General features: G+C 36.4%; 1 protein-coding gene and 1 pseudogene across 1 annotated transcript in view; one reads left to right on the top strand and one right to left on the bottom strand.

Moving 5' to 3' along the window:
- KIF6 (kinesin family member 6) overlaps window positions 1-26,675 on the bottom strand; it is a 493,781-nt gene that overhangs the window by 380,876 nt on the left and 86,230 nt on the right. The window contains exon 5 of the mRNA XM_036767567.1: window positions 13,955-14,064. Coding sequence (XP_036623462.1) covers window positions 13,955-14,064 — 110 coding nt within the window. The remainder of the gene's footprint in view (window positions 1-13,954; window positions 14,065-26,675) is intronic.
- On the top strand, window positions 16,752-22,309 carry LOC118856427 (annotated as a pseudogene).

The raw sequence follows: 26,675 nt of genomic DNA, 5'->3' as shown, positions 1-26,675 counted from the left end.
GAAAGTCATCTGAAGAAGTGAAATTATGACAGAAAGTTTGCTCCAATAGACTGGTCATGCTTCTGGGAATCATCTATTAACTATCAAGGTAGTTGAGATGGGCTTTTCCAGAAATTGGAGCATGCATCTTTCTAGCACATTTCTGAGAAGGAACTACTTGGAGTGAAAGAACGGACCTCAGGTGTAGCTCTATCTTTGACCAAGTTTCTTTCCCCTTTCCTGCTTTGACTAGTGTAGAACTTTACATCTTTCGAGGGAGCCAAGAATTTTAGACTTTCCATCTTCCCATCAGTATCCTAAAAGAGTCCTTGGATTAACTACTAACAGTGTCTGCACCATCTAGAGCCAAGAAGAGAGTAGGATCATGACCCTACAAAGAGTCCAGCAAAGGGACTACACCATTCCTAAGAGGAATTTCTTGAGCACTCCATGAATGGTGGAAAAGTAATTCTGGCAACCAAGAGCTGTGTTATCTCTTTGCCACACTTTTGAAGTTTGAGCCCATTTTCCCCTAGAATCTACCTGTACTTGAGGGAGTGTGCTTCACAGACTTTGTGGGAGAAATTCTGTACAAATTGTTCTTAATGTACCACCTTAGTAAATGCCCCTTTCTAAAAGCTACTTAAAGCTAGCTGACTAAACTGATTCTCAACAGCACTGGAAGGAAGAACACCAGTAGGGGCTTAAGCCTATGGCATTGGAGATCACTCCTGAGGGCTACTCTTATAACCCTAAGGGGTAAATGGTGCTAGCCGAGCTCTGGAACTCACCTGGGAGAATGGGAATATTGGGATGACAATTCTTAGATCTTGCATGGGCTACATACATAATAGCACATAACAATGGTTATCACTAGCTAGTTAATGAATTAATGAAATTATATATAAGTACAATTAATATATGTTAAACAAATTAAATATAATAAATATTAAATTAAATTAAAATAATTAAATAAATAATGAGATATAATCAATGAAATCCAATATATACCCTATAGAATGTACTTATTCTTCAGTATCAAAGATTCAGTGACACTGTCCTTCTTACCCCTACTTTTAAAGAACTTGCCATCCCTTAACCCTGTACTTTTTCAGTAGCAATTCCTTGTTCCATGCCTGAAATGCCTTCTTTCCTCACCTCTGTCTCCTGGCTTCCTTGGATTCTTTCAAGATTCAGATCAAATCCCACCTTCTTCAGGAGCTCTCCCCACCTCTCAACCCCTCTGAGATTACCTGCCCTTTGCACTGTATATTTCTTGTATGCACAGTTTTTGCATAGTGTCTTACCCATTCAAACGTGAGCTCGTTGAGGACAAGAATAATTTTTTTTTGCATTTCTTTGTATCTCCAGGGCTTAGCACAATGCCTGGCAAATAGCAAGCTCTTAAAGAATCCTTGCCGACTGAATAAGACAGGAGAAAATTGCATGCTTGCTTTTATACAAAGTATCAGGAAAGGATGAACAGGAAGAAGTGTCCAGTATTAGATGTCATGAGTCACTTTTAAGTCACTGGAAGCAATAAGTCTTGAAGACCCAGAAACACTTGGATTCCAAGTAAGGGACTAGAGGATGGCTCACTAAAAATACTGTTGATGCTTCTTCCCTTCTTTCTACAACTACATTTAAATAAGACAGGAGAGGTCACAACAGATGTAAATGTGAGTTAACAGCCCAGGGGCTACACAGCTGCATGACATTTCCAACAAATTTCCAATTTTAAGAGAAATGTAATACTGCTCCAAATTTCCTTCCTTCCTTCATTGTAGAATTTGTCAGGGTTGGGAAGGTGAAGTGTAAAGGTAGCAACTGCAGAAGTTAGAGTTCTAGTGAAACAGGCCCCCAGTCATACAAGATCTCTTGGGGTGCTACAAAGAGTTCATTAGCTTTTACTTGGAAACACAAAAACTGAATTTAGACATTCAACAGGGGAACAGGTAACTTTCACATTTTGTAACATGTTTTAGTTAAAAGCAAAGTACAAAAAAATCAATATAGTAATGCAGCAATATAGAGTTTAATCACATCCCTAAGGATGCTGTTAGGATGAATCTTGGAATGTAAAAAGGTTTGTACGCTACCTTAAAAAGAAAGTAAGTACTAAGTATATGATGTAGTAAGGTGACTATTTTCTTCAGGGCCAAGATTAGTTATACTCTTATTACCTCATGAGACATACTTAGATTCAAATTGCATCCTCTTTATATAGCATGTGACAGAGAGAGCTGTTAAAAATAAAATTCTATTTTCAACTTAAATTGCTGAATACAGAATGGATTTATTATAAACATTGCATGTATGTGTATGTATTATATACATAAATAGGGGCTAATATTTATATAGAGCTTTAAGATATTCATAAAGAGCTTAGACATAGGTATGCATATATATACATGTGTATATATACATATATATTTTGTAATTTACATTATATGTGTTTGCAAATGTGTGCCCTCATAGATCTATATCTGTATCTATACAGAGGAGGAAGGAAGGAAGGAAGGAAGGAAGGAAGGAAGGAAGGAAGGAAGGAAGGAAGGAAGGAAGGAAGGAAAGAAAGAAGGAAGGAAAGAAGGAAGGAAAGAAGGAAGGAAAGAAGGAAGGAAAGAAGGAAGGAAAGGAAGAAGGAAAGGAAGAAGGAAAGAAGGAAGGAAAGGAAGAAAGAAGGGAAAGAGGAAGGAAAGGAAGAAAGAATGGAGGAAGGGAAGGAGAAGCAAAGTATACTCTAGATCAGGGGTGGAGAACCTGTGGCCTCAGGTCCACATGTGGCCTCCTAGGTCCTTGGGTGCAGCCTTCCGACTGAGTCCAAACTTTACAGAAAAAATTATTTTATTAAGGGAATTTATTCGATGAAATTTGGATTCAGTCAAAGAGCCACACTTGAGGATCTAGAGAGCCACATGTGGCCTCGAGGCCACAGGTTCCCCACCCCTGCTCTAGATGTTTCATCATCTAGCATTTTCTAGCTCATGTCATTTGCTTGGGGATGAGAGGACATGGTGGCAGCAACAGTATTAGTTGTAACTCTAGTAGACTTAAGTCCAAAATAATACCAGACCACTACAAGAAATACCTTAGCTCACTCTTCACCACATAAAAAACAGACATGTTTAAATATTCACTAACTGAAGGGATGACACTGTTTTTAGCTTTTGTTGACAAAATTTAACTAAAAATCACAGTACATCAAATGCCAAAGACAACTTAGCAAGTCACTGGGAAAACTGCTGGACTTCGGCGAGAGAAGTGTATGGTCAGGCCCCAGCCCTGGGGCAACAGAGGTGGCAGCAGATGAGGTGGCTGCTTCCAAAGCTCCATGCCCACAGTGGGGGAAATCAGGCAGCTGATCAGAGCAGGAGTACAAGGATCTCTTTGCTGGTGCTGAGGCAGCATTCTCCTGCTTTGCCCTGCTTGGATCTGGGTTGCAGTCCTGGTTGGCAGTCCTTGGGGGAGGAGGAGCACTGGGGTGGCAGAGCTTGTGGTGGATGTGGAGAGGGAGTCCTGGTAGTTACATGGCAGAAAGGAGTGCCTGCATTCACAGACCAGACCACAGGCCAGGAGAGGAGTATCATACCACCTCAGAATAGAAGTAGCTCTGAAAACATCAGTACCAAACCCCTGAAGCTTGGGACAAAGCACTCTCCACTCTGGAAGGAATCATATCTTGACAAAGAGCTCAAAAGTCAAGTAATTGACTGGGGAAATGAGCAGGCAGCATAAAAGGATTCAAACTACAGAATCTTTCTTTGATGACAAAGGAGATCAAAATATACAGCCAGAAGAAGCCAACAAAGTCAAAGAGCCTACATCAAAAGCCTCCAAGAAAAATATGAATTGGTCTGAGGTCATGGAATAGCTCAAAAAGGATTTGGAAAATTAAGTCAGAGAAGTAGAGAAAAAAATTGGAAGAGCAGTGAGAGTGATGCAAGAAAATCATGAAAAACAAGTCAACAGCTTGCTAAAGGAGACCCCAAAAATAGTGAAGAAAATAACACCTTAAAAATAGACTAACTCAAATGGCAAAAGAGCTCCAAAAAGCCAATGAGGAGAACACCTTAAAAGGCAAAATTAGCCAAATGGAAAAGAAGGTCCAAAAGATCACTGAAGAAAATACTGCCTTAAAAATTAGAATGGAGCAAGTGGAAGCTAGTGACTTTATAAGAAATCACAAAATTATAAAACAGAACCAAAAGAATGAAAAAATGGAAGGCAATGTGTACTATCTCATTGGAAAAATCACTGACCTAGAGAATAGATCCATGAGAGATAATTTAAAAATCATTGGACTACCTGAAATCCATGATCAAAAAAGAGCCTAGACATCATCTTTCAAGAAATATGATATTCTGGAGGTCAAAGGAGCTAGGATTAAAACCAAGAATCACCTATCCAGCAAAACTGAGTATAATACTTCAGTGCAAATATGACCTTTCAATGAAACACAAGACTTTCAAGCATTCTTCATGAAATAATGAGAGCTGAATAGAAAATCTGACTTGCAAATACAAGAATCAAACGAAGCATGAAAAGGTAAACAGGAAAGAGAAATCATAACGGACTTGCTAAAGTTGAACTGTTTTGTTTACATTCCTACATGCAAAGATGATATTTGTAACTCATGAGACCTTTGTTGGTATTACAGTAGTTGAAAGGAATGTACATATACATATACATATGTGTGTACATATATAATTATATATATATATATATGTGTGTGTGTGTGTGTATATATAGACAGAGGGCACAGGGTGAGTTGAATATGAAGGGATGATATCTAAAAACATAAAATTAAGAGGTGAGATAGGATATATTGGGAGAAGGAGAAAGGGAGTGATAGAATGGGGTAAATCATCTCACATAAAATTGTCAAGAAAAAGCTGTTGTAATGGAAGGGAAGAGGGCGCAGGTGAAAGGGAATGAGTGAATCTTGCTCTCATTGAATTTGGCTTAAGGAGGGAATAACATACACACTCAATTGGGTATCTTACCTACAGGAAAGTAGGGGTGAAGGGGATAAAAGGGAGGGATGATAGAAGGGAGGGCAGATTGGGTGAGGAGGTAGTCAAAAGCGAACACTTTTGAAAAGGTCAAGGGAGAAAACTGAATAAAGGGGGACAGGATAGGAAGGAGCAAAATATAGTTAGTCTTTCATAACATGAGTATTGTGGAAGTGTTTTGCATAATGATACATGTATAACCTATATTGAATTACTTGCCTTCTTAAGGAGGATGGGTGGGGAGGGAAGAAGGGAAAGAATTTGGAACTCAAAGTTCTAAAAACAAATGTTAAAAAATTGTTTTCACATGCAATTGGGAAATAAGATATACAGGCAATGGGGTATAGAAATCTATCTTGCCCTACAAGAAAGCTAAGGGAAAAGGGGATAAAGCGGGGGCAGGGAGTGGGATGATAGAAAAGAGGGCAGACTGGGGAAAGGGGCCATCAGAATACATGCCATCTTGGGGTGGGGGGAGGGTAGAGATGGGGAGGAAATGTGTAACTCAAGATCTTGTGGAAATGAATGCTGAAAACTTAAAATAAATTTTAAAAAAACTTGCTCTATTAAAAAAAAATTACTGTACAGTATATCTGTATGGAGGAGAGTGGCGTGACTCCCTTTTACCACCCTCATAGGTGTTACTACTCCTTTTTAGCTCCTTCCACTGGGCATAAACTTCTCTCCAGTGAAAACTCTTGGCTCTACCCATTTGGTTTGGTTTAGCTTTCCTTTTAGTCTCCTTGCTAATATTTTATTTAAACTTTCGCATCAATATTCATTACAGTAGTTGGTCTACAATTTTATTTCTTTGTTTTGACTGTCCCTGGTTTAGATAGAAGACCAAATTTGAGTCATAGAAGGAATTTGATAGGATACCTTTATTTTTAAAAACAGTTTCTGTAGTATTTAAATTAATTTAATGTTTAAATGTTTGGTAGATCTTTTAGTGTCTTTTTATGATACAAATATGTTCTTGATATCTCAAACAAGGAGAAACAAAGCAGAGAAAGAAAACAATAGATCAATATCCCTAGTGAAACATTTATTCAAAAACTGAAATAAAATGTTAGCAAGTAGGCTAAAACAATATATTAGAAAGATTATACTATACTGCATTATATATATATACATAATACATATATGTATTACATTATTAGACAATATATACTACACATTATAAGGAAGTTGGGTTTATACCAGGAATGTGGTTTTGATTCAACATAAGGAAGATTTATTAATAATCTAAATAATTACAAACTTTATGATATATCAATAAATGATAAAAAAACCTTTCAACAAAATTCAACATTCATTTCTATTAGAAACTCTAGAAATCATAAGAATAAAAGGAAATTTCCTTAATATAGTCAATAGTAATTATGCAAATCCAAGGTCAAACATTATGTGAAATACAGAAAAATTAAAAGCCTTACCAATAAGATCTGATATAAAGCCGGGATACCTCTTATTACCACTATTATTTAATACAGTACTAGAACTATTAACTAGCAGAATAAGACAAGAAAAAAATTAAAGAAATAAATAGAGAAAGAAAAAATTACCCTTTTTTGCAGGTGATGTAATGACATACTTACAGAAACCTAGAGAATCAATGAACATTATTTGAAATAATAACTTCAGCAAAGCTGCAGGATACAAGATAAATCCACACAAATATCCAGCATTCCTACATAGAACCAACAAAAATAAAAAGAGCCAAAAAGAGAAATTCCATTCAAAATCACTACTGAAGATGTAAACTACTTGGGAGTGTATCTTCCAAAATTCACCCAGAGACTATATAAATTTGACTACAAAATACTCTTTGAAGAAATAAAGGCAAACCTAAATAATTGGAGGCACATTAATTGCTGATAGGTAGAACAAGCCAGTATTTTTTTAAATGACAATACAACCTGCATTAATTTACTTGTTCAGTGCTATACTGATCAAATTCTCAAAAGAATATTTTATAGAGCTAGAAAAAATATAGTGAAATTCATATGGAAGGGCAAAAGGTCAAGAATCTCAAGTGTAATAATGAAAAACAAATGGAAAGGGGGGGTCTATCAGTACCAGATTTCAAATTTCACTACAAAGCAATAATCATTAAAACAATTTGGTACTAGTCTAAAAAGAAGAGGTTGATCACTGGAACACATTAGGTGCCCAACATACAGAAGGAAACAGAGTAGTAGGAAGTTTGATAAATCCAAAGTTCCTAGTAATTAGAGGAAGGACTATTTGATGAAAACTAATGGAAAAACTGGATTGCTGTCTGGCGTAAGTTAGGTTTAGCCCAACATCAAATATCAAGATAAGCTCTACGTGAATGTGACCTAAATATAAAAAGTTGCTTCATAAGCAAATTAGAACAGCAAGGAGGAAATTATCTTCCTGATTTATGAATAGGGGAAGAGCTCTTAAGAGGGAATAGGATCATACAAAATAAAATGGACAATTCTGATTACATGAAATTTAAAATTTTAAAACAATAAATCCAATGTATAAATTAGAATGGAAACAGGTAAATTAAAGAAAATCTTTACAGTAAGTTTTTCTGATATAGGCAAATAGATATCCATATCAAATCAATATCAAAGAATATGGACAGGAAGTTTGCAAATGAATAAATCCAAGCTATCCACAATCATATAAAAGAATGTTCCAAATCACTAATAATTAGAGAAATGCAAATTAAAGCAACTTTGATGTTCTACTTTATACCCATCAGACTGGCAACAAGTAATAAAGATCTCACATCCAAGGTATATAAGAAACTAAAATGACAACAATGATGATGACAAGAACAATAATAATAGCATTTATATAGCACCTAAGGGATAACAAAAGAGAAAAATCACATATGTGGATGGGCTGTGGGGAAAAAGGTATGTTAGTACACTATTGGCAAAAGTTATGAACTGGTCTAGCCATGGAAAGCAATTTGTAACTATGCCCAGAAAGTTATCAAGCCAAGAATATTCTTTATAACCTTCCTATATCACTACATCATCTATTTCCCTAAAAAAATAAAAAAGAAAAGGATCTGAATATGCAAAAATTTTATAGCAGATGTTCTTGTAGTAGCCAAAATTTGAAAACTAAAGGGCTCTCCTTATTGAAGAAAGGTTAAACAAATTTTGGCATAAGAATATAATGTCATTATCTATATTATGAAATGTTTATTAAGCACCTTCTATGTGCCAGGCACCTTACTAAGTGCTGGGGGTAAAGTAAAAGATGGACCCTGCCCTCAAGGAACTTACAGTCTAATGGGGAGACAACATGAAGACAAATCTATATACAAAGCAAGTTATAGACAGGATAAATAGGAAATAACTAAAAAAGGAAAGGAATTACAATTAGGTGGGGTTGGGGAAGACTTTCAGTAAATATGGGATTTCAGATGATACCTAAAGGAAATCAGGGAGGTTAGCAAATGAACCAGAGCATGGAGAGAGTTCTTGGTACGGTGGACAGCCAGAGAAAGTGGATGGAGCTGAGACACAGAATGCATTATTCCTGAAACATCCATGTAACAACAATGCTACTTGTCACTACTGTGGCTATGTAAAGCCAATAACACCAGTACACAGGAGGGCTACTGGCATGGGTTCTTTGATCTGCTTTTCTAAGGAAAGTAAATTTAAGGGGTCTACAATCTCACTTCAACTAAATATACATATATCATTCACTTAGTTCAGGGGAGAAAGTCAGCACCCTGAACTTCAGAGAAAACACAAACAGAAATTATAAGCAGAAATTATACAAATAGAGCAAAATAACACAAATCAACTGACAGCTTCTATTTGTCTGACCAAAACTATACATACATAGTTACCAGAGAGAGAAGCACCAACATCTGGGTTTTAAAGGCAAGGGGCTCCTTAACAGCTCCCCAGAGTCTCCACACCAACACTCTTCCAATTAGTGAGCCCCCAATGCAAAACCTCTCCTGCCACAGTTCCGAGAGTTCTCAATTTTTGATTCTGAGTTCAATGACTATCCTCTGGGTGTATATGTATATATACATATACCCTTCCTTCATACAAAGGCAAGATTCAATCAAAGGTACTTGAATGCCTTAGTGCTGAGAAGCACTCCAAAAGAAAAAACCCCACAGGAAAGAAGGAGGAAGGAGGTAAAAAAAGGGGGGACGATAGAAGGGAGAGCAGATAGGGGGAGGAGGTAATCAAAAGCAAACATTTTCAAAAAGGGAGAAAATTGAATAAAGGGCGAGAGGATAGAAAGGAGCAAAATATAGTTAGTCTTTCATAACATGAGTATTGTGGAAGGGTTTTACATAATGATACACATGTGGCCTATGTGGAATTGCTTGCCTTCTTAGGGAGGGTGAGTGGGGAGGGAAGAGGGGAGAGAATTTGGAACTCAAAGTTTTAAAAGCAGATGTTAAAAAAAAAAGTTTTTGCATGCAACTAGGAAATAAGATATACAGGCAATGAGGCTTAGAAATCTATCTTGCCCTACAAGAAAGTAAGGGAAAAGGAGATGGGGGGGAATGGGGTGACAGAAGGGAGGGTTGACTGGGGAATGGGGCAACCAGAATATATGCCATCTTGGAGTGGGGGGAAGGGTAGAAATGGGGAGAAAATTTGTAACTCAAACTCTTGTGAAAATCAATGCTGAAAACTAAAAATATTAAATAAATAAATAAATAAATGATCCAAAAACAAAAAAAGAGAAGTTCCACTTTGCTTGCCCTTACAATCTGTATTGAAGAGTATGTGCTGGGGAGTTAAGCATAAGAAGACTGGAAAGCAAAGTATAAGAAGACTAGGAGGAGCCTAGGCTATGAAAGCCTCTGAATGCCAAACTCAGGATTTTGTATTTGATCCTGGAGGCAATAGGGAGCCACTGGAATTTACTGAGTAGGGGAATAATGTGATTAGACCTACACTTCAGGAAAAATCACTTCAGTAGCTGAATAAAAGATGGATTAGAGTGGGAAGAAACTTGAGGCAGGCAGATGCACCAGCAGGCTATACAGTGGTCCAGGCATGAGGTGATGAGGGCCTTCACCATAATGGATGTAATGCTGGAGGAGAGCAGGGGGTATATTCAAGAGATGTTACAAAGGTGAAATCAATAATCCTTGGCAACATCTTGGATATGGGGGTCGGGGGTGAAAGATAGTGAGAAGCCCCAGAAGACTCCTAGGTTGAAAGCCTGAGGGATGGGGAGGATGATGTTGCCCTCTACAGTAAGAGGGAAAGTAGGAGGAAGTGCAGTAGGATTTAGGGGAAAGATGAGTTCCATTTTGCATTACATTTAAGGTGTCTACTAGACACCAAGCCTGAGATGCTTGAGATGTCTGAAAGGCAGATGGAGATGTGAGATTGCAGGTCAGCAGAGAGTTTGAAGCCAGAAAGGTAGATTTGGACATCTACTCTGAAATCTAGGTGCCTTACCTGAAAAGTTAAAAAAAAATCAATTTTAAAAACGTGGATATTTACTACTATCATTAGAATTGAAGAAACGCTGAACCATAGACTATGATAGCTAGAGTTACGAGAAAACTTAGGAATCATCAAGTCCAATTTTTTTCATTTTAAAGATGAAAAACCTGAGAACCAAAGGAGTGGAATGACTTGTCACTGTCATTCAGAGTCATGTGACTCCCAACTTAGTGCCCTTTCTAATATTACCATAAATCCATCCAGAATGTATCTAACAAACTCCCTCATCTTTATATAATTTCTTGAAGTAGAAGATTTGCAGGGCCCAAAGTAACATCTGATCTCTTCAAAGTCATTAATCACAGAAACACTGACTCGAGATCTTGAAGGTTCCTAAAGAATCACCTGATCCAAAAGAGATCAGATCCAAGAGAACTCAAGAGACCTGCTCAAAGCAAGATAGCCAGTGAATGGCAGAACCAGAAGGAGAATCCAGGACTCCTTATTCTCTCTCTAGTGTTCTCTTCACACAACATTCCATGTTTGGCATACATACATGACTAGGAGAGTGTCCTTTTTCACCTCCTCCTGTCCTCCCAAGCTGCACTTTGTAAAATCCCTAACTTCTTTCAAGGCCTGTCTCATCCTCCCAGCTGTTAATGCCCACTCTTCTTTAAAAAAAAGAAATTACTTTGTATGTATTCCCTACTCATTTATCTGTGTTAATACTATTTCTCCCTCCTCCCAATTCCCCCAAAGAATGTAAATTCCTTGAAAGAAGGGAGTAATTAGTTTTTGGCTTCATATCTATGGCACAGTACTTTTCATTTATTTTTCCCTTTGGACTGGACATGTGATTTCATTAGTATAGGGAATTCCAGTTGAGGAAATTCTCTCCACCAATGCAAACTAACACCATTTCTGCAATTTAGAATCTTAGAGAATTACCTAGGTGAACTGAGAGGTTATGCACCAGAGGAAGGACTTGAATCCAGGTTTTCCTGGTGCTGAGAGCAGTTCTCATTCCACTATTTCACACTAACCACCTAGAATTCAACAGGTGCCTAATAAATGATTGATGGATGAATGAATATACCCCATAGTGTAAGCCAATGATCACTTCTCATCCTTATTTGATAAATAGTATTTGATACAGCTATATTTGATAAAAATCAATTAGACAGAATCATAAAATTATAAAATCTGATTTGAAAGGTATTTCAGCTTAAATTTCCTCTAGAGTACAGCTTCTTAACTTTTGTGTGTATGTGATAGGATGCTCTAGCAGTCTGATGAAGCCTATGAACCCCTTATCAAGAATTATGTTTTTAAATAATCAAAATGAAATGTCAAATTTCATTTAGAACTTAATGAAAATAAAGATAATTTTTCCCTTTTAAATTATAGATCATCTGAAATCTGGACCCCAGGTGAAGAATCACAGCTTTAAAAGCATGTCTGACATGCTCTTTCTTGAAATCCTCGACCGCTTTGATTCTTATGGCAAAAGATTCTCCTGGTTTTTCTCCTACTGTTTCATCTTTGTCTCTGCTGTTGACTTTCTTCATTTATCCCACTCCCTAACTACCGACAACTACAAAATTGAGTCCTTAAAATATTTTCCTTTTCTACACTCAAAAAACTTAGCCACTCTCATGGTTTCCTCACCCCTTAACTAATGACACTCAAATATAGATACATATATATATATGTACATGTATATACACATATGTGCATATATGTGTGTATGTATGTGTATGTATCTATATATGTAGATATATAGATACACACACATATATGTAATAAATGTTTGTTGACTGACCCCAGTCTAGATCCAAACTCTGGTCCCACACTTCCACTTATGGGCCACCATCACTTTGAAGGTAACATATCTAAAACCAAATTGCCACCCTCAACAAATTCGCAAATATTTTCTTTTCTGACAATTGTGCAATGATTCTGTTCCTCCAAATCTGGTTCATCTTTGGCTCTTCATTCCTTTACTACTCAAACAACCAGCAAGTCCTATTAATTTTTCCACCGTAGAATCTATTAGATGAATTCCCCACCTCTTTTTTTTTCCTATGAGGGCAACCTGATAGTACCAATTGCCCTGTATTTCGATTACTGAAATAGCTGCCTATCCAGTTGTCCTGCCTTCAGTTTCTCTTCACTACAGTCTATCTTAAGCAGAGATTAAATTTCTTTCAATATTGCTGTCATTATGTCACACCTTTGTTTAATAGCCTACAATGACTTCCTATTTCACATTGGATCAAGTCCAAATATTACAGCCTGACATTCAATCTTCCCATCAAATGGGATGACTTTGCCAATCCTATTTCCCATTACTCCTAAAAAGAAAACATAATCATTACAATAGATAATACATACAAATAAAGCACTTTATAGTAAAAAAAAATGATGTATTATCCAATTTGATGCTTACAACAACCCTGGGAGACAGGTAATACAAATATTAATATGTAAATAACTTTATCAGGGCCACATGGTACATGTAAATATAAGAATAAAATAGAATATTCTGTCTCTAAATACAGTAATTTTTTCACCTATATCATACTACTTTTCTTATTTAAAGAATATTTATGAAGATAGTGTGAATGATACAGTTTCCTTTCTGATTCCTCCTCACTGAATGAGAAAATGAAAGTGGTAACTGACAGAGGATTACCAGATATACATACATATATAACATATATGCTATATATGTGTGTATGTATATGTGCATGTGTATATGTACGTACATATACATTTCTATTTTAGATTGTTTTGGAATACTCTGTAAGGAAAGCTACTACAAAATAGATCAAGTTCTTCTAAGCTATTTTTGATATTAAAATACTACATTAAAATAATTTGAACTGTTAACAATGAACATATAACTGATTCATACACAAACTAAAACAAATAGTATATGTATGCTACATTAGGTGACTGAAGGGTCTATGTGTATATGTATATGTGTATATGTAAATTTTTCCAAAACTGAGATTCTTCAAGCAGATCTGAAGCTTTTATTTATTCTTTCAGCATGTAAGTTGTATAATAATTAGTGGAATATATTCCAAAAATGAAATTCTTCAAGCAGATAATTAGTGAAAATTCCACTATCTGATTTTTTAACTCTAGAAAAGACCTTTGATAAAGGCTCTGTTCTTTCACATTTCTTATAGATTCTTAAAGGATAATTTATGGAAGAAAAAGGTCAAAACTAGAAGTTTCTTGTAGAAACATCTTTAAAAAAAACCCAACACTGTCATGTCAGTATTGAACAGAAAACATATCTTGCTCTTCTCTCTTGAATGGAATCCAGAAGAGCTTTTCCCAAGAAATCAGTTTTGAGTATTTCAGCCTCTCATGACTACTGTCCATTTATCATCACTGAAAACCCCCTGCTAACTAGTATTAGTTAATTAGATTTGCAACTAGGAACTTATAAAGTTTCAAAGAAAATAATACAACTGAACATATGAAAGTAATTTTTTTCTGATTCTTTGTTGTTTGGCTACTCACGGCAAATCTTCCAAACTGGAGGCTTCATGTCTTGGATCCAACAGATCATAACCACATTCATTGTAGATTTCCAAATATGAAATGTGGGTTGTATACATTTTTCTGCTGTCCTTATTGGAAAAGGAAAAAAATGTAAAGGGCTATAAATAGCAATTCGTCTTCAAGAAGATTGACAAATTTATCAGTACAGCTTCCTCACTGCCTTGTTCTCCTCCTCCTCCTCCTCCTTCTCTCTCTCTCTCTCTCTCTCTCTCTCTCTCTCTCTCTCTCTCTGCATGGTTTACATTTTAAATTCGTGACACTTTCAAGTTGCCAGTTACCATATGTATAAAGATTTTTTTAATGGCCAACACCCATGATTACAAGCAACTTTAGTCTATTCTTTATTGGTTCCATACATACATAAAAAGGCAATATACACTTAGGAAGAGACAACTTAGTTGAATTGCATAACACACCATTTTTTCACTTTCCAGACTAAAAAACTTACTATAAAGAAATAAACTTACACATTGTGAAAGATGAAAAAATCACAAATCATTACTCTTGTTCAAAAATTCTAGTAGCAGAATGGCTTCCATCTTTTCTAAAATGCATGTTTTACTTACAGATATCTAGGATTTTTTGATGCCCTACAATGGCTTATTATAAAAGCAGGCTTCAGGGCATAGGATCCAATACTTAACTCACTCACTTTGCCCATAAATATGACAATCTTAGTGAAATGGACGAAAATTTACAAAAATACAAATTGCCCAGATTAACAGAAGAGGAAGTAAAATACTTAAATAACCACATTTCAGAAAAAAAAAATTAAAAAAGCAATCAATGAACCGCTTAGGAAGAAATCTCCAGGGTCAGATGTATTTACAATTAAATTCTATCAAACATGTAAAGAACAATTAATCCCTATATTATACAGACCATTTGGGAAAATTGGTGAAGAAGGAGTCCTACTAAATTCTTTTTATGATACAAGTATGGTACTGATACTTACACCAGGAAGAGCCAAAATAGAGAAAGAAAATTATAGACCAATTTCTCTAATGAATATAGATGAAAAAATTTAAATAAAATAATAGCAAAAGGATTACAACAACTTATCAGGAGAATAATATGCTTTGATCAGGTAGGATTTATACCAGGAATGCAAGGCTGGTTCAATATTAGGAAAACTATCAGCCTAATTGATCATATCAACAACAAAACCATATGATTATCTCAACAGATGAAGAAAAAGCTTCTGACAAAATACAACACTCTTTCCTATTGAAAACACTGGATAGTAGAGGAATAAATGGAGCCTTCCTTAAAATGATAAGTAGTATCTACCTAAAACTATAATCAAGAATTATATGTAATGGACATAAGCTAGATGCATTTCCAATAAGATCTGGGGTGAAACAAGGATGTACATTATCACCACTGTTATTCAATATGGTACTAAAAATGTTAGCTTTAGCAATAAGAGAATAAAAAGAAATTGAAGGAATTAGAATTGGCAAGGAAGAAACTAAGTTATCACTCTTTGCAGATGATATGATGATATACTTAGAGAATCCTAAAGAACCAGGTAAAAAACTACTTGAAATAATAAACAACTTCAGCAAAGTTGCAGGATATAAAATAAATCTACATAAATCATCTGCATTTCAATATATTACTAACCAAGCCCAACAGCAAAAGAGAGAAAGAGAAATTCCATTTAAAGTTATTGTAGACATTATAAAATATTTGGGAATCTACCTGCCAAAACAAACCCAGGGACTATATGAACACAATTACAAAATACTTTTCACACAAATAAAGTCAGATCTAAATAACTGGAAAAACATCAGTGGCTGAGCTAATATGATAAAAATGACAATTCTACCTAAATTAATTCAGTGCCATACAAATCAAACCACCAAAAAAATTTTGTAGAGCTCAAAAAAACGATATCAAAATTCATCTGGAAAAACCAAAGGTCCAGAATGTCAAGGGAATTAATGAAAAGAAATGTTAGAGAAGGTGGCCTAGCCATACCAGATATTAAATTGTATTATGAAACAGCTATTATCAAAACCACTTGGTACTGGCAAAGAAATAGAGGAGTCAATCAGTGGAATAGATTAGGTACACAAGACACAGTACTTGATGACTATAACAACCTACCATTTGATAAACCCAAAGAACCCAGCTTCTGGGATAAGAACTCAGTGTTTGACAAAAAACTGCTGGGAAAACTGGAAAATAATATGGCAGAAAGTGGGCATAGACCAATACCTGACACCATATACCAGAATAAGTCCAAATGGGTACATGATCTAGGTATAAAGGTTGATACTATAAAAAAATTAGGGGAGCAAACAATAGTTTGTCTGTCAGATTTATGGAGAATGGAGGAATTTATGAGTGAACAAGAGATAGAGAACATTATGAAATGCAAAATGGATAATTTTGGTTACATTAAATCGAAAAGTTTCTGCACAAACAAAGCCAATGCAACCAAGATTAGGAGGAAAGCAGAAAACTAGGAAAGAATTTTTCAACTAGTGTCTCTGACAAAGGCTTCATTTCTAAAATATATAGAGAACTGAGTCAAATTTAAAAGAATACAAGTTATTCACCAATTGATAAATGTTCAAAGGATATGAACAGGCAGTTTTCAGAGGAAGAAATTAAAGCTATCTATAGTCATATGAAAAAAATGCTCTAAATCACTATTGATTAGAAAAATGCAAATCAAAACAACTCTGAGGTATCACATCACAGCTATCAGCTTGGCTAACATGACAAAACAGGAAAATGATAAATGATGGAGATGATGCAGGAAAGTTGGGATACTAATTCGTTGTTGGTGGAGCTGTGAGGTAATCCAACCATTCTGGAGAGTAATTTGAACTATGCCCAAACAGCTATAAAAATGTGCATACCAGGGGGTGGAGCCATGATGGTAGCTGGAAAGCAGGGACTTGCCTAAGGCTCTCCCCCAGTACCCTCCAAACACCAATGGAAGATAACTCTGAACAAATTCTAGAACTGCAGAACCCAGGGAATGGTGGAAGGAGGCAGGGCTCCAGCCCAGGACAGCCTGGATGGTCACTGGGTGGGGTCTATCGCACAGAGTTGGGAGGGAGAGGAGCAGAGCCCACTGTGGGCTGCGCCCCGACCAAACAGACCAGGAGCTGGATGGGGCAAGACCTGGTGCCCTGAATGAATGAGCTCTGGCAGTTACCAGACTTCTCAACCCACAAACACCAAAGATGGTGGAGAAGGTTAGTGGCAAAAGCTGCAGGGGACAGAGCGAAAGGAGTTCTGGGTTCAGCCACCACCCCAGGAGCAGTGGAGGAGGTGCAGCTACAGAACTACAGCTGCAGTTGCTTCTGGCCACAGGCCCACCTGGTGGGAGGAATTAAGTGGAGGATCAGAGCAGGAGTGCAGAGCCAGCTTAGATCTGAGTCCCATCAGGGTTGGTGGTTCTTGGGGGAGGAGTAGCATTGGTGTGGCAGAGCTTGCTGTGTAGCTCTGAGAACAGCAGTGCAGCCCCCTCAAGCTTGGGACAAAGTACTCTATATACTACAAGCAGTCATACCCCAACAAAAAACTCAAGGGTCAAGTAAGTTGGCTGGGAACATAGCCAGGCAGCAAAAACAGACTCAAATTCAGACTCAGACTTTGGATTCTTTCTTTGGTGACAAAGAAGACCAAAATATACAACCAGAAGAAGTCAACAAAGTCAAAGAGCCTACATCAAAAGCCTCCAAGAAAAACATGAACTGGTCTCAGGCCATGGAAGAGCTCAAGAAGGATTTGGAAAAGGAAGTTAGAGAATTAGAGGAAAAATTGGGAAGAGAAATGAGAAGGATGCGAGAAAACCATGAAAAACCAGTCAATGACTGGCTAAAGGAGACCCAAAAATGCTGAAGAAAATAACACCTTAACAAATAGACTAACTCAAATGGCAAAAGAGCTCCAAAAAGCCAATGAGGAGAAGAATGCCTTGAAAGGCAGAATTAGCCAAATGGAAAAGAAGGTCCAAAAGACCACTGAAGAAAATGCTACCTTAAAAATTAGATTGGAGCAAGTGGAAGCTAGTGAATTTATGAGAAATCAAGATATTCTAAAATAGAACCAAAGGAATGAAAAAATGGAAGACAATGTCAAATATCTCATCGGAAAAACTACTGACCTGGAAAATAGATCTAGGAGAGATAATTTAAAAATTATTGGACTACTTGAAAGCCATGATCAAAAAAGAGCCTAGATATCATCTTTCAAGAAATTATCAAGGAGAACTGCCCTGATATTCTAGAGCCACAGGGCAAAATAGAAATGGAAAGAATCCACCTATTGCTTCCTGAAAAAGATCCCAAAAAGAAAACTCCTAGGAATATTGTTGCCAAATTCCAGAGCTCCCAGATAAAGGAGAAAATACTGCAGACAGCCAGAAAGAAACAATTTGAGTATTGTGAAAACACAAGCAAAATAACCCAAGATCTAGCACCTTCTACATTGAGAGATCAAAGGGCTTAGAATATGATATTCCAGAGGTCAATGGAGCTAGGACTAAAACCAAGAATCACCTACCAGCAAAACTGAGTATCATGCTCCAAGGCAAAATATGGATTTTCAATAAAATAGAGGACTTTCAAGCTTTCTCAGTGAAAAGACCAGAGCTGAATAGAAAATTTGACTTTCAAACACAAGAATCAAGAGAAGCATGAAAAGGTAAACAAGAAAGAGAAATCATAAGGGACTTTCTAAATTTGAACTGTTTTGTTTACATTCCTACATGGAAAGATGATGTGTATAGTTCATGAGACCTCAGTATTAGGGTAGTTGAAGGGAATGTACATATATACATATATATATATATATATATATATATATACACACACATATATATATATATATGTTGACAGAGGGCACAGGGGTGATATCTAAAAAGATAAAATGAAATTAAGGCATGAGAGAGGAATATATTGAGAGACGGAGAAAGGGAGAGATAGAATGGGGTAAAATATCTCGCATAAAAATGGCAAGAAAAAGCAGTTCTGTAGGAAGGAAGAGGGGGCAGGTAAGGAGGAATGAGTGAATCTTGCTCTCATCAGATTTGACCTGAGGAGGGAATAACATACACACTCAATTGGGTATCTTACCGCACAGGTAAGAAGGAGGAAGGAGATTAAGAAAGGGGGGACGATAGAAGGGAGAGCAGATAGGGGGAGGAGGTAATCAAAAGCAAACACTTTTGAAAAGGGACAGGGTCAAGGAAGAAAACTTAATAAAGGGGGATAGGATATGAAGGAGCAAAATATAGTTAGTCTTTCACAACATTAGTATTGTGGAAGGGTTTTACATAATGATACACATGTGGCCTATGTGGAATTGCTTGCCTTCTTAGGGAGGGTGGGTGGGGAGGGAAGAGGGGAGAGAATTTGGAACTCAAAGTTTTAAAATCAGATGTTAAAAAAAAAGTTTTTGCGTGCAACTAGGATATAAGATACACAGGCAATGGGGCATAGAAATCTATCTTGCCCTACAAGAAAGTAAGGGAAAAGGGAATGGGGTGGGGGGGGAAGTGGGGTGACAGAAGGGAGGGCTGACTGGGGAACGGGGCAACCTGAATATACGCCATCTTGGAGTGGGGGGGAGGGTAGAAATGGGGAGAAAATTTGTAACTCAAACTCTTGTGAAAATCAATGCTGAAAACTAAAAATATTAAATAAATTATTAAAAAATATTTTAAAAAGTGCATACCCTTTGACCCAGCAATATTGCTTCTAGGGCTATAGCCCAAAGAGATCATAAAATAGGGAAAAGGACCCACATGTACAAAAATATTTATAGCAGCTCTTTTTGTTATGGCTAAGAACTGGAAATTGAGGGGATGCCCATCAATTAGGGAATGGCTGAACAAGTTCTGGTATGTGAATATAATGGAATACTATTGTGTTATAAGAAATGACGAGCTGGCGGACTCCAGGAAAACCTGGAAAGACTTATATGAACTGATGCTTAGTGAAGTGTGCACAACCAGGAGAACACTGTACACAGTAACAGCCACAGTATGTGATGACTGATTTTGATATACTTAACCCTCCTCAGTAAATCAAGGACCTAAAACTTTTCCAAAAGACTCATGATGGAAAATGCCATCCACATCCAGAGAAAGAACTATGGAGTCAGAATGCGGAATGAAGCAGACTCTTTTCTCTTTTGTTTTGTTTTGTTTTTTACGGCTTCTTCCATTTGTTACAGTTCTTCTATGCAACATGACTAATGTGAAAATATGTTTAATAGGAATGTATATGTAGAGCCCATATAGGACTGCATGTTGTCTTGGGGAAGGAGGGGGGAGGGAGGAGGAGAAAATTTTAAAAATTATGGAAGTCAATGTTGAAAACTGAAAATAAATAAATTAAATATTAAAAAATATTTAAGTCACTTAAATTTATAGTATGATCAAACATAATATGGCCTGCTGAGTCCATCAGAACTACTACACCATTTTGCTTGGCTTTCACTAGAAAATCAAGGACCTTTAGTTACCGATAACAGAGAGGCAAAGTGTCTTTGGTTAATGCTGATGCTAAAATACTGGCACGAGCTCTTTTATGTGGTGGCAAAGAATTGGAAATTGAGGGGATGTCCTTCAATTGGAAAATGTATGAATAAGATGTGATATGTAATTGTGATAGAATACTATTGTGCTACAAGAAATCTTATGGGGACTTCTTTTGCACCTGCCTTTTCCTCCTCCTCTGCTGCTGCCGCTCCCCAGCCATCTCAGTCATGAAGGCACTGAATCCCAAAGCCGAGGTGGCCCAGGCCCAGGCAGCACTGGTTGTGAACATCAGTGCAGCCAAGGGGCTGCAGGATGTTCTGAGGACCAACCTGAGACTCAAGGGCACCACGAAGATGCTTGTTTCCCAGGACAGGAGATATCAAGCTCACCAAGGATGGCAACATGCTGCTATACAAAATGCAAATTCAACACCTAACAACCTCCTTGATAGCAAAAGTAGCTACAGCCCAGGATGACATTACTGGTGATGGCACCACATCAAATGTTCTCATCATTGGGGAGCTGCTGAAGCAGGCGGATCTCTACATCTCTGAAGATCTGTACCCTCAAATCATAACGGAAGGGTTTAAAGCTACCAAGACAAAGGTCCTTAAAGGCTTAGGTCAAATCAAAATAATCAAGGAAATAGGGAAATCCTCATCTATGTGGCCCAAACATCCCTGTGCACTAAGGTCAATGCTGACCTGGCCGATGTGCTGACAGAGGCTGTGGTAGACTCAGTTCTGGCCATTAGAAAACCAGGAGAACCTGTTGATCTTTTCATGGTAGAAATCATGGAGATGAAGCATAACTCAGATACTTATACAAAGTTGATCAGAGGACTGATTTCAGACCATGGTGCCTGATATCCTGATATGAAGAAAAGAGTAGAAGATGCCTATATCCTCACCTGCAATGTATCATTAGAATAGGAAAAATAGAAACAAATTCTGGATTGTTTTTACAAAAGCACAGAAGAAAGAAACTAGTAAAAACAGAAAGGAAATTCATTGAAGATAGAGTAAAGAAAATAGCAGAACTGAAAAGAAAAGTTTATGATGATTTAGATAAAGGATTTATTGTTATTAATAAAAAGAGAATTTACCCATTTTCTTTAGATCCTCTTATAAAAGAAGATATACTAGCCCTCTGTAGAGCAAAAAGAAATAATATGAAGAGTTGACTCTTGCATTGGTGGGATGGCTATGAATTCTCTAGATGACAAATTCTAACTGTTTGGGACATTCAGGGCTTGTCTATGAATACACACTGGGAGGAAAGAAGTTCACCTTTATTGAGAAATGTGGCAGCCCTTGATCCATCAGGTTGCAGATCAAAGGACCAAATAAGGACACGATTACACAGATAGAGGATACAGTAAGAAGGTCTTTGAGCTGTCAAGAATGCTATTGAAGATGACTGTGTGGTTTCTGGTGCTGGCACAGTCAAGGTAGCCATAGCTGAAGCTCTCATTAAATATAAGCCCAGTGTCAAGGGTAGGGCCTGTCTTGGAGTCCAAGCTTTTGCTGATGCATTGCTCATCATTCCCAAGGTTCTTGCTCAGAATTCTGGTTTTGACCTTCAGGAAACACTAGTTAAGATACAAGCTGAACATTCAGAAAGAATCAGGACAACTTATTGGTGTTGATTTAAAGACAGGTGAGCCAATTATTGTGGCCAAAGCTGGCATCTGGGATAACTATTGTGTCACGAAGCAGCTGCTTCACTCCTGCTCTGTGACCGCCACCAACATTCTCCTGGTTGATGAGATCATGTGAGCTGGAATGTCTTCTCTGAATGGTTGAATTGAATCACAAGTTTCGACTGTAATCAGCTGAATCATGAAGGCCCTACAGAAAGAACCACAAAATGTGTCTGGCGGTGGAGTTTTTCTTCCCAGCCACCAAAGATTTTTCCAAAGAATAATTGGTTTTGTTACTGTTGCAATAAACTCTAAAATGGAAATTATTGGCCCCTGTTCAAATGTAAAGTCCTGAAATTGATTATAGTATTTATTTTTTTTAATTGCACTGAGGCCTACAATTAAAGCTGTGGTCCTTTTTACCTCCCCCCCACCAAAAAAAAAGAAAAGAAATCTTATGGGGATGGATTCAGAAAAAAAAAACTGAGAAGACCTATATGAGCTGATGCAAAGTCAGCAGAACCAGGAGAACACTGTACACAGTAACAACATTATAATGATGATCAACTGTGACAGACTGAGCTACTCTGATCATTCAATGATCCATGATGATCCATCCCAAAGGACTCATGATGAAATACACTATCCACTTCCAGTTAGAGAACAGATGAACCAAATGCATATTGAACATATTTCTTTTTCACTTTATTTTTTTTTGCTTTTTCTTTTGCAACACAGATAATATGGAAATGTTTTGCATGACTTCATATGTGTAATGGATATCATATTGCTTGCCTTTTCAATAGGGGTGGGAGGGACTAAAAGGAAGGAGAGAATTTGGAATACAACATTTTTAAAATGAATATAAAAAAATAAAAACTAAGAGGCAGAAGTGATCAAAAGTAAGTTACTAGTTGAGGATCCTGCAGTGGTAGACATAAAGTTCTCCATGCCTCTGTCACAGAAATAAATGGTTATTTTCCTTTCTGTAAGACCTGGCCAATAGGGCGATATAAGAAATAAACAAACAAACAAACAAATAAATGACAGGATGAATAAATACTTATAATGAATAATACATAAACTATTTATATAATAAAATATATTTGATATACCAAATAAATATTATATAGAAAACATAAATAAATCATGAATAAAAATTAAAACTACTGGCAACAATGCAACAATGCATTGCAACAACAACCTCAGTGTGATTTGTCCTATTGCCAGAACTTGCAGAAAACAGAAATAAGCATTTATTTTTGGGACCGAGACACAGGAAACTCTATTTACTTCCACTTTAGGACCCTTAACTAGTAACTTACTTTTACTTCAGTTATTGGACACAAAAGGTACATCTACTCCCCTTATCCTTGCAATTTTCTTGTTCTTCATAAAAACAGAATATTTCTGTGTCATGTGGGCATGTATGGAAGATATCTAGTTGCTTGGAAAATTTGTTTAAGATGAACATCTTGAAATACATTATGACTAGTCCCTCTCTAATATTAATAGATTAAACTTTGTGGCCCATGGCCTTGGTAGGCTATTCACAAGACTTGAGGAGGGAAGACTTAGAGATTATATAGGGTACAGAATGTAAAGAATGCAGAGAGTAATGGCCTGGGAATTAGGAGACCTTGAATTTTAGTTTCATTAGCAGAATGACTTTGGTTAAAACTCTTCACCTGTTTGAATCTTAGTTTTCTCAACTAGTAAATAAAGGAGATAAGGGAGGGAAAATTTAATTTAACTGAGCAAATTTATTGAGTGATAGACACATGCAAAGAACTTTGTTAGGTCCTAGAGACATGAAGAAAAAAGAGAAAAAGAGTCTCTGCCTTCAAGGAACTTATATTTTATTGGGCACAGAACACGTCTGTAGTTCAGTAAATACACAACAATTTGAGGCAAAGAAAACTAACAACTTGAAATTATCTACTATCCACATTTAAAATTGTACCATTTAAAATACTGCCTAATATTGAAACTACCTAGATAATCTACCACTCATCAAACTAAAACAATCAGTGACCAATTAGGGCAAGTTTCACAAGGAAAACAAGAATGCAACAAAGCTGAGGACAGTGGTTAACTCTTTATCTCAGAATTAGGATGCAAAGATATCTTTGCAGCTTCAGACATTGGGCTGAATCTGGTAAGGTCAAACTTAATGAGGATAAATGTATAGTCTTACACTGGGTTAAAAAAATGACTTCATAAGTACAAGATGGGAGTATTTAGAAAGAAGTATGTCCAAAAAAGAACTGAGAGATTTAGGGGACTGAATAATCAACAGAAATCAACAGTGTGACTGAAAAGTCAAAAAAAGTTAAATCAATGTTGAGTTGCATTAAAATAATTATAACCACCAGCAACAAGAAGATATAACCACTCTATTATGCCTTGGTAAATTAATAATCAATAAGCATTATTAAGCATCAACTATGTGCATGCTATTAGGCATTTAGGCTTAAAGATTAACCTGAATATGTCCCTGATCTCAAAGAGTTTATATTCTATTACTAAAGTTATATACCCAAATGAATGTATGCAAAATAAAATAAGATGGAATCACAGGAGACACTAGCAGTTAGGAAGAATGAAGAAGGTTTTCATCGTCAGACTACAGCTGGATTATGTTATTCAGTTTTGGGTGCTACAGTTTAGGAAAGACATTCAAGAGAACAACCAAGATGGTGAAGAGCTTCAAGTCTATGCCAAATGAAGAAAAATTCAAAGAACTGAGCATAATTAGCCTGGAAAAGAGAAAACACAAGGGAAGCAAGATAGTTGTTGAAGGGCTGTGGAAGAAGTGTTTGACTTGTTCTGACTTGTTCTGTTTGGTCCTAGAAGGCAGAATAAGGATGAATGGATGGAAATCACAAAAAGGCAAATCGAAACTTGATATCATGCAAAACTTGATAACCAACAGTTATTCCAAAGCTGAATGGGCTGACTTTGGAGGTAGCAGGTTCTTTTTCATTTAAGATCTTCAAGTGGAGGCTAGGTACTCAACTGTCAGATATACTGGAGAAGATTCTTTTTGGGGTGTGAGTTGGACTTAGCAGCTGCCAAGCTCCTTTCCAATGCTGAAATTATAGGTTTTTGTGCTTCTATTATACAATAATGAGGCTCCAGTGGTAACTTTTGTTTAAGGAAGTGTTCATATAATGATACTTAACGTAAGCCAGAAATGAGTGACTACAACTCCACCAAGAAAATGTTCTTGAAAAATAGACTCCTGTCCTGGTAAATGTGTCTGTTCAACCCTGACTAAATATTGGTTATGTGACCTACCAGATGGGACCTTAAGATCTTCTGAATTAATGAAAATATGAGTTTCAGCTTGACCCACTTCAACACTTAATTAGGTAGTAAAAATAATGTGACAATTAAAATAATAATCCAAATGTATATTTTCCTTTAAGGTTTACAAAGTATTTTCCTCCCAACAACCCAAGGTAAGTAGTACAAATATTATTATCTTCATTTTACAAATAAAGAAACTGAAACTCAGGTCAAATGACTTTCTTTGGGTCACATAACTTGTAAAACTCAGTACCAGGTGCAGCTTTATTTAGCAAAAAGTTCACAGCTTGACAGAACAAGAGATATCAAGAGAATGTAAAAGTTGAGTAAACTCTCTTTAGGTTTTAGTCTCATCTAACAGAGGGAAAAGAGAAAACATCATATCTATATGTGCATCTATGTAATGATGTATATCTATATCATCTATATCTATATCTTTCTCTCTCTTAAAATTAAAATTCTCCTCCCAATCATATGTTTCCCTGAAGGGTTCAAAGGACATAACCTGAGGATGAGACCTCTTCCTAAACCTCATGATGAAGAAAGAGAAGAAGAGGAAAGAAAGGTTAAAAAAAAGAATATTCTAGTATTACTTTACTTTAGTCTCAAGTAAACAAATAAAGCTCTTCTTTTTTTTTGTTCTAATGACTTTTTAAAAGAACAATTGTAAAGTCTCAAGAAAATGATGACTCCACCAGCTTTTTTTCATTTTCTGGATTTTTGCTGGAATGCACACTGAAGAAGCATTAGTATTTCCTATGTGGTGAGCTACCTTTTCTTATTACTTTTCTCTCAATATTTAGAATTGCCAGACTGTAATATAACCCACATGTTTCCTGTAGACTGAATTTTCTCTTTCTTCCAAATAAGTTTGAACTTCAGAATACGCAAAATAATGAACAATAATTTCCAAAGCAAATTAAATCAATTTTTTTTCTTTCATAGTCATTGAAAATATGTTTACCACTCACACTCATAGGGATGAATTTCAGGTTTGATGTGTGTTCTCTTAGTGATTTGCCCAACTTGAATAATAACTTTAATGATGATGATAAAGCATCTTAAAATTTGCAAAGTCCTTTTCTTACAACAGGGTTGTGCAGTACAATTTGTTTTTTTTGTCCAGACCTGTGATTTCATTGGTATGGTGAACCCTCCTTGAGAAAATTCCTGCTACAAATAGAGATGAAAAATTTCCCTATAATTTATAGTTCTAA

Source organism: Trichosurus vulpecula, chromosome 7, assembly GCF_011100635.1.
Source record: "Trichosurus vulpecula isolate mTriVul1 chromosome 7, mTriVul1.pri, whole genome shotgun sequence".
Lineage (NCBI taxonomy): Eukaryota > Metazoa > Chordata > Mammalia > Diprotodontia > Phalangeridae > Trichosurus > Trichosurus vulpecula.
This window is presented reverse-complemented; position numbering and strand designations above follow the sequence as displayed.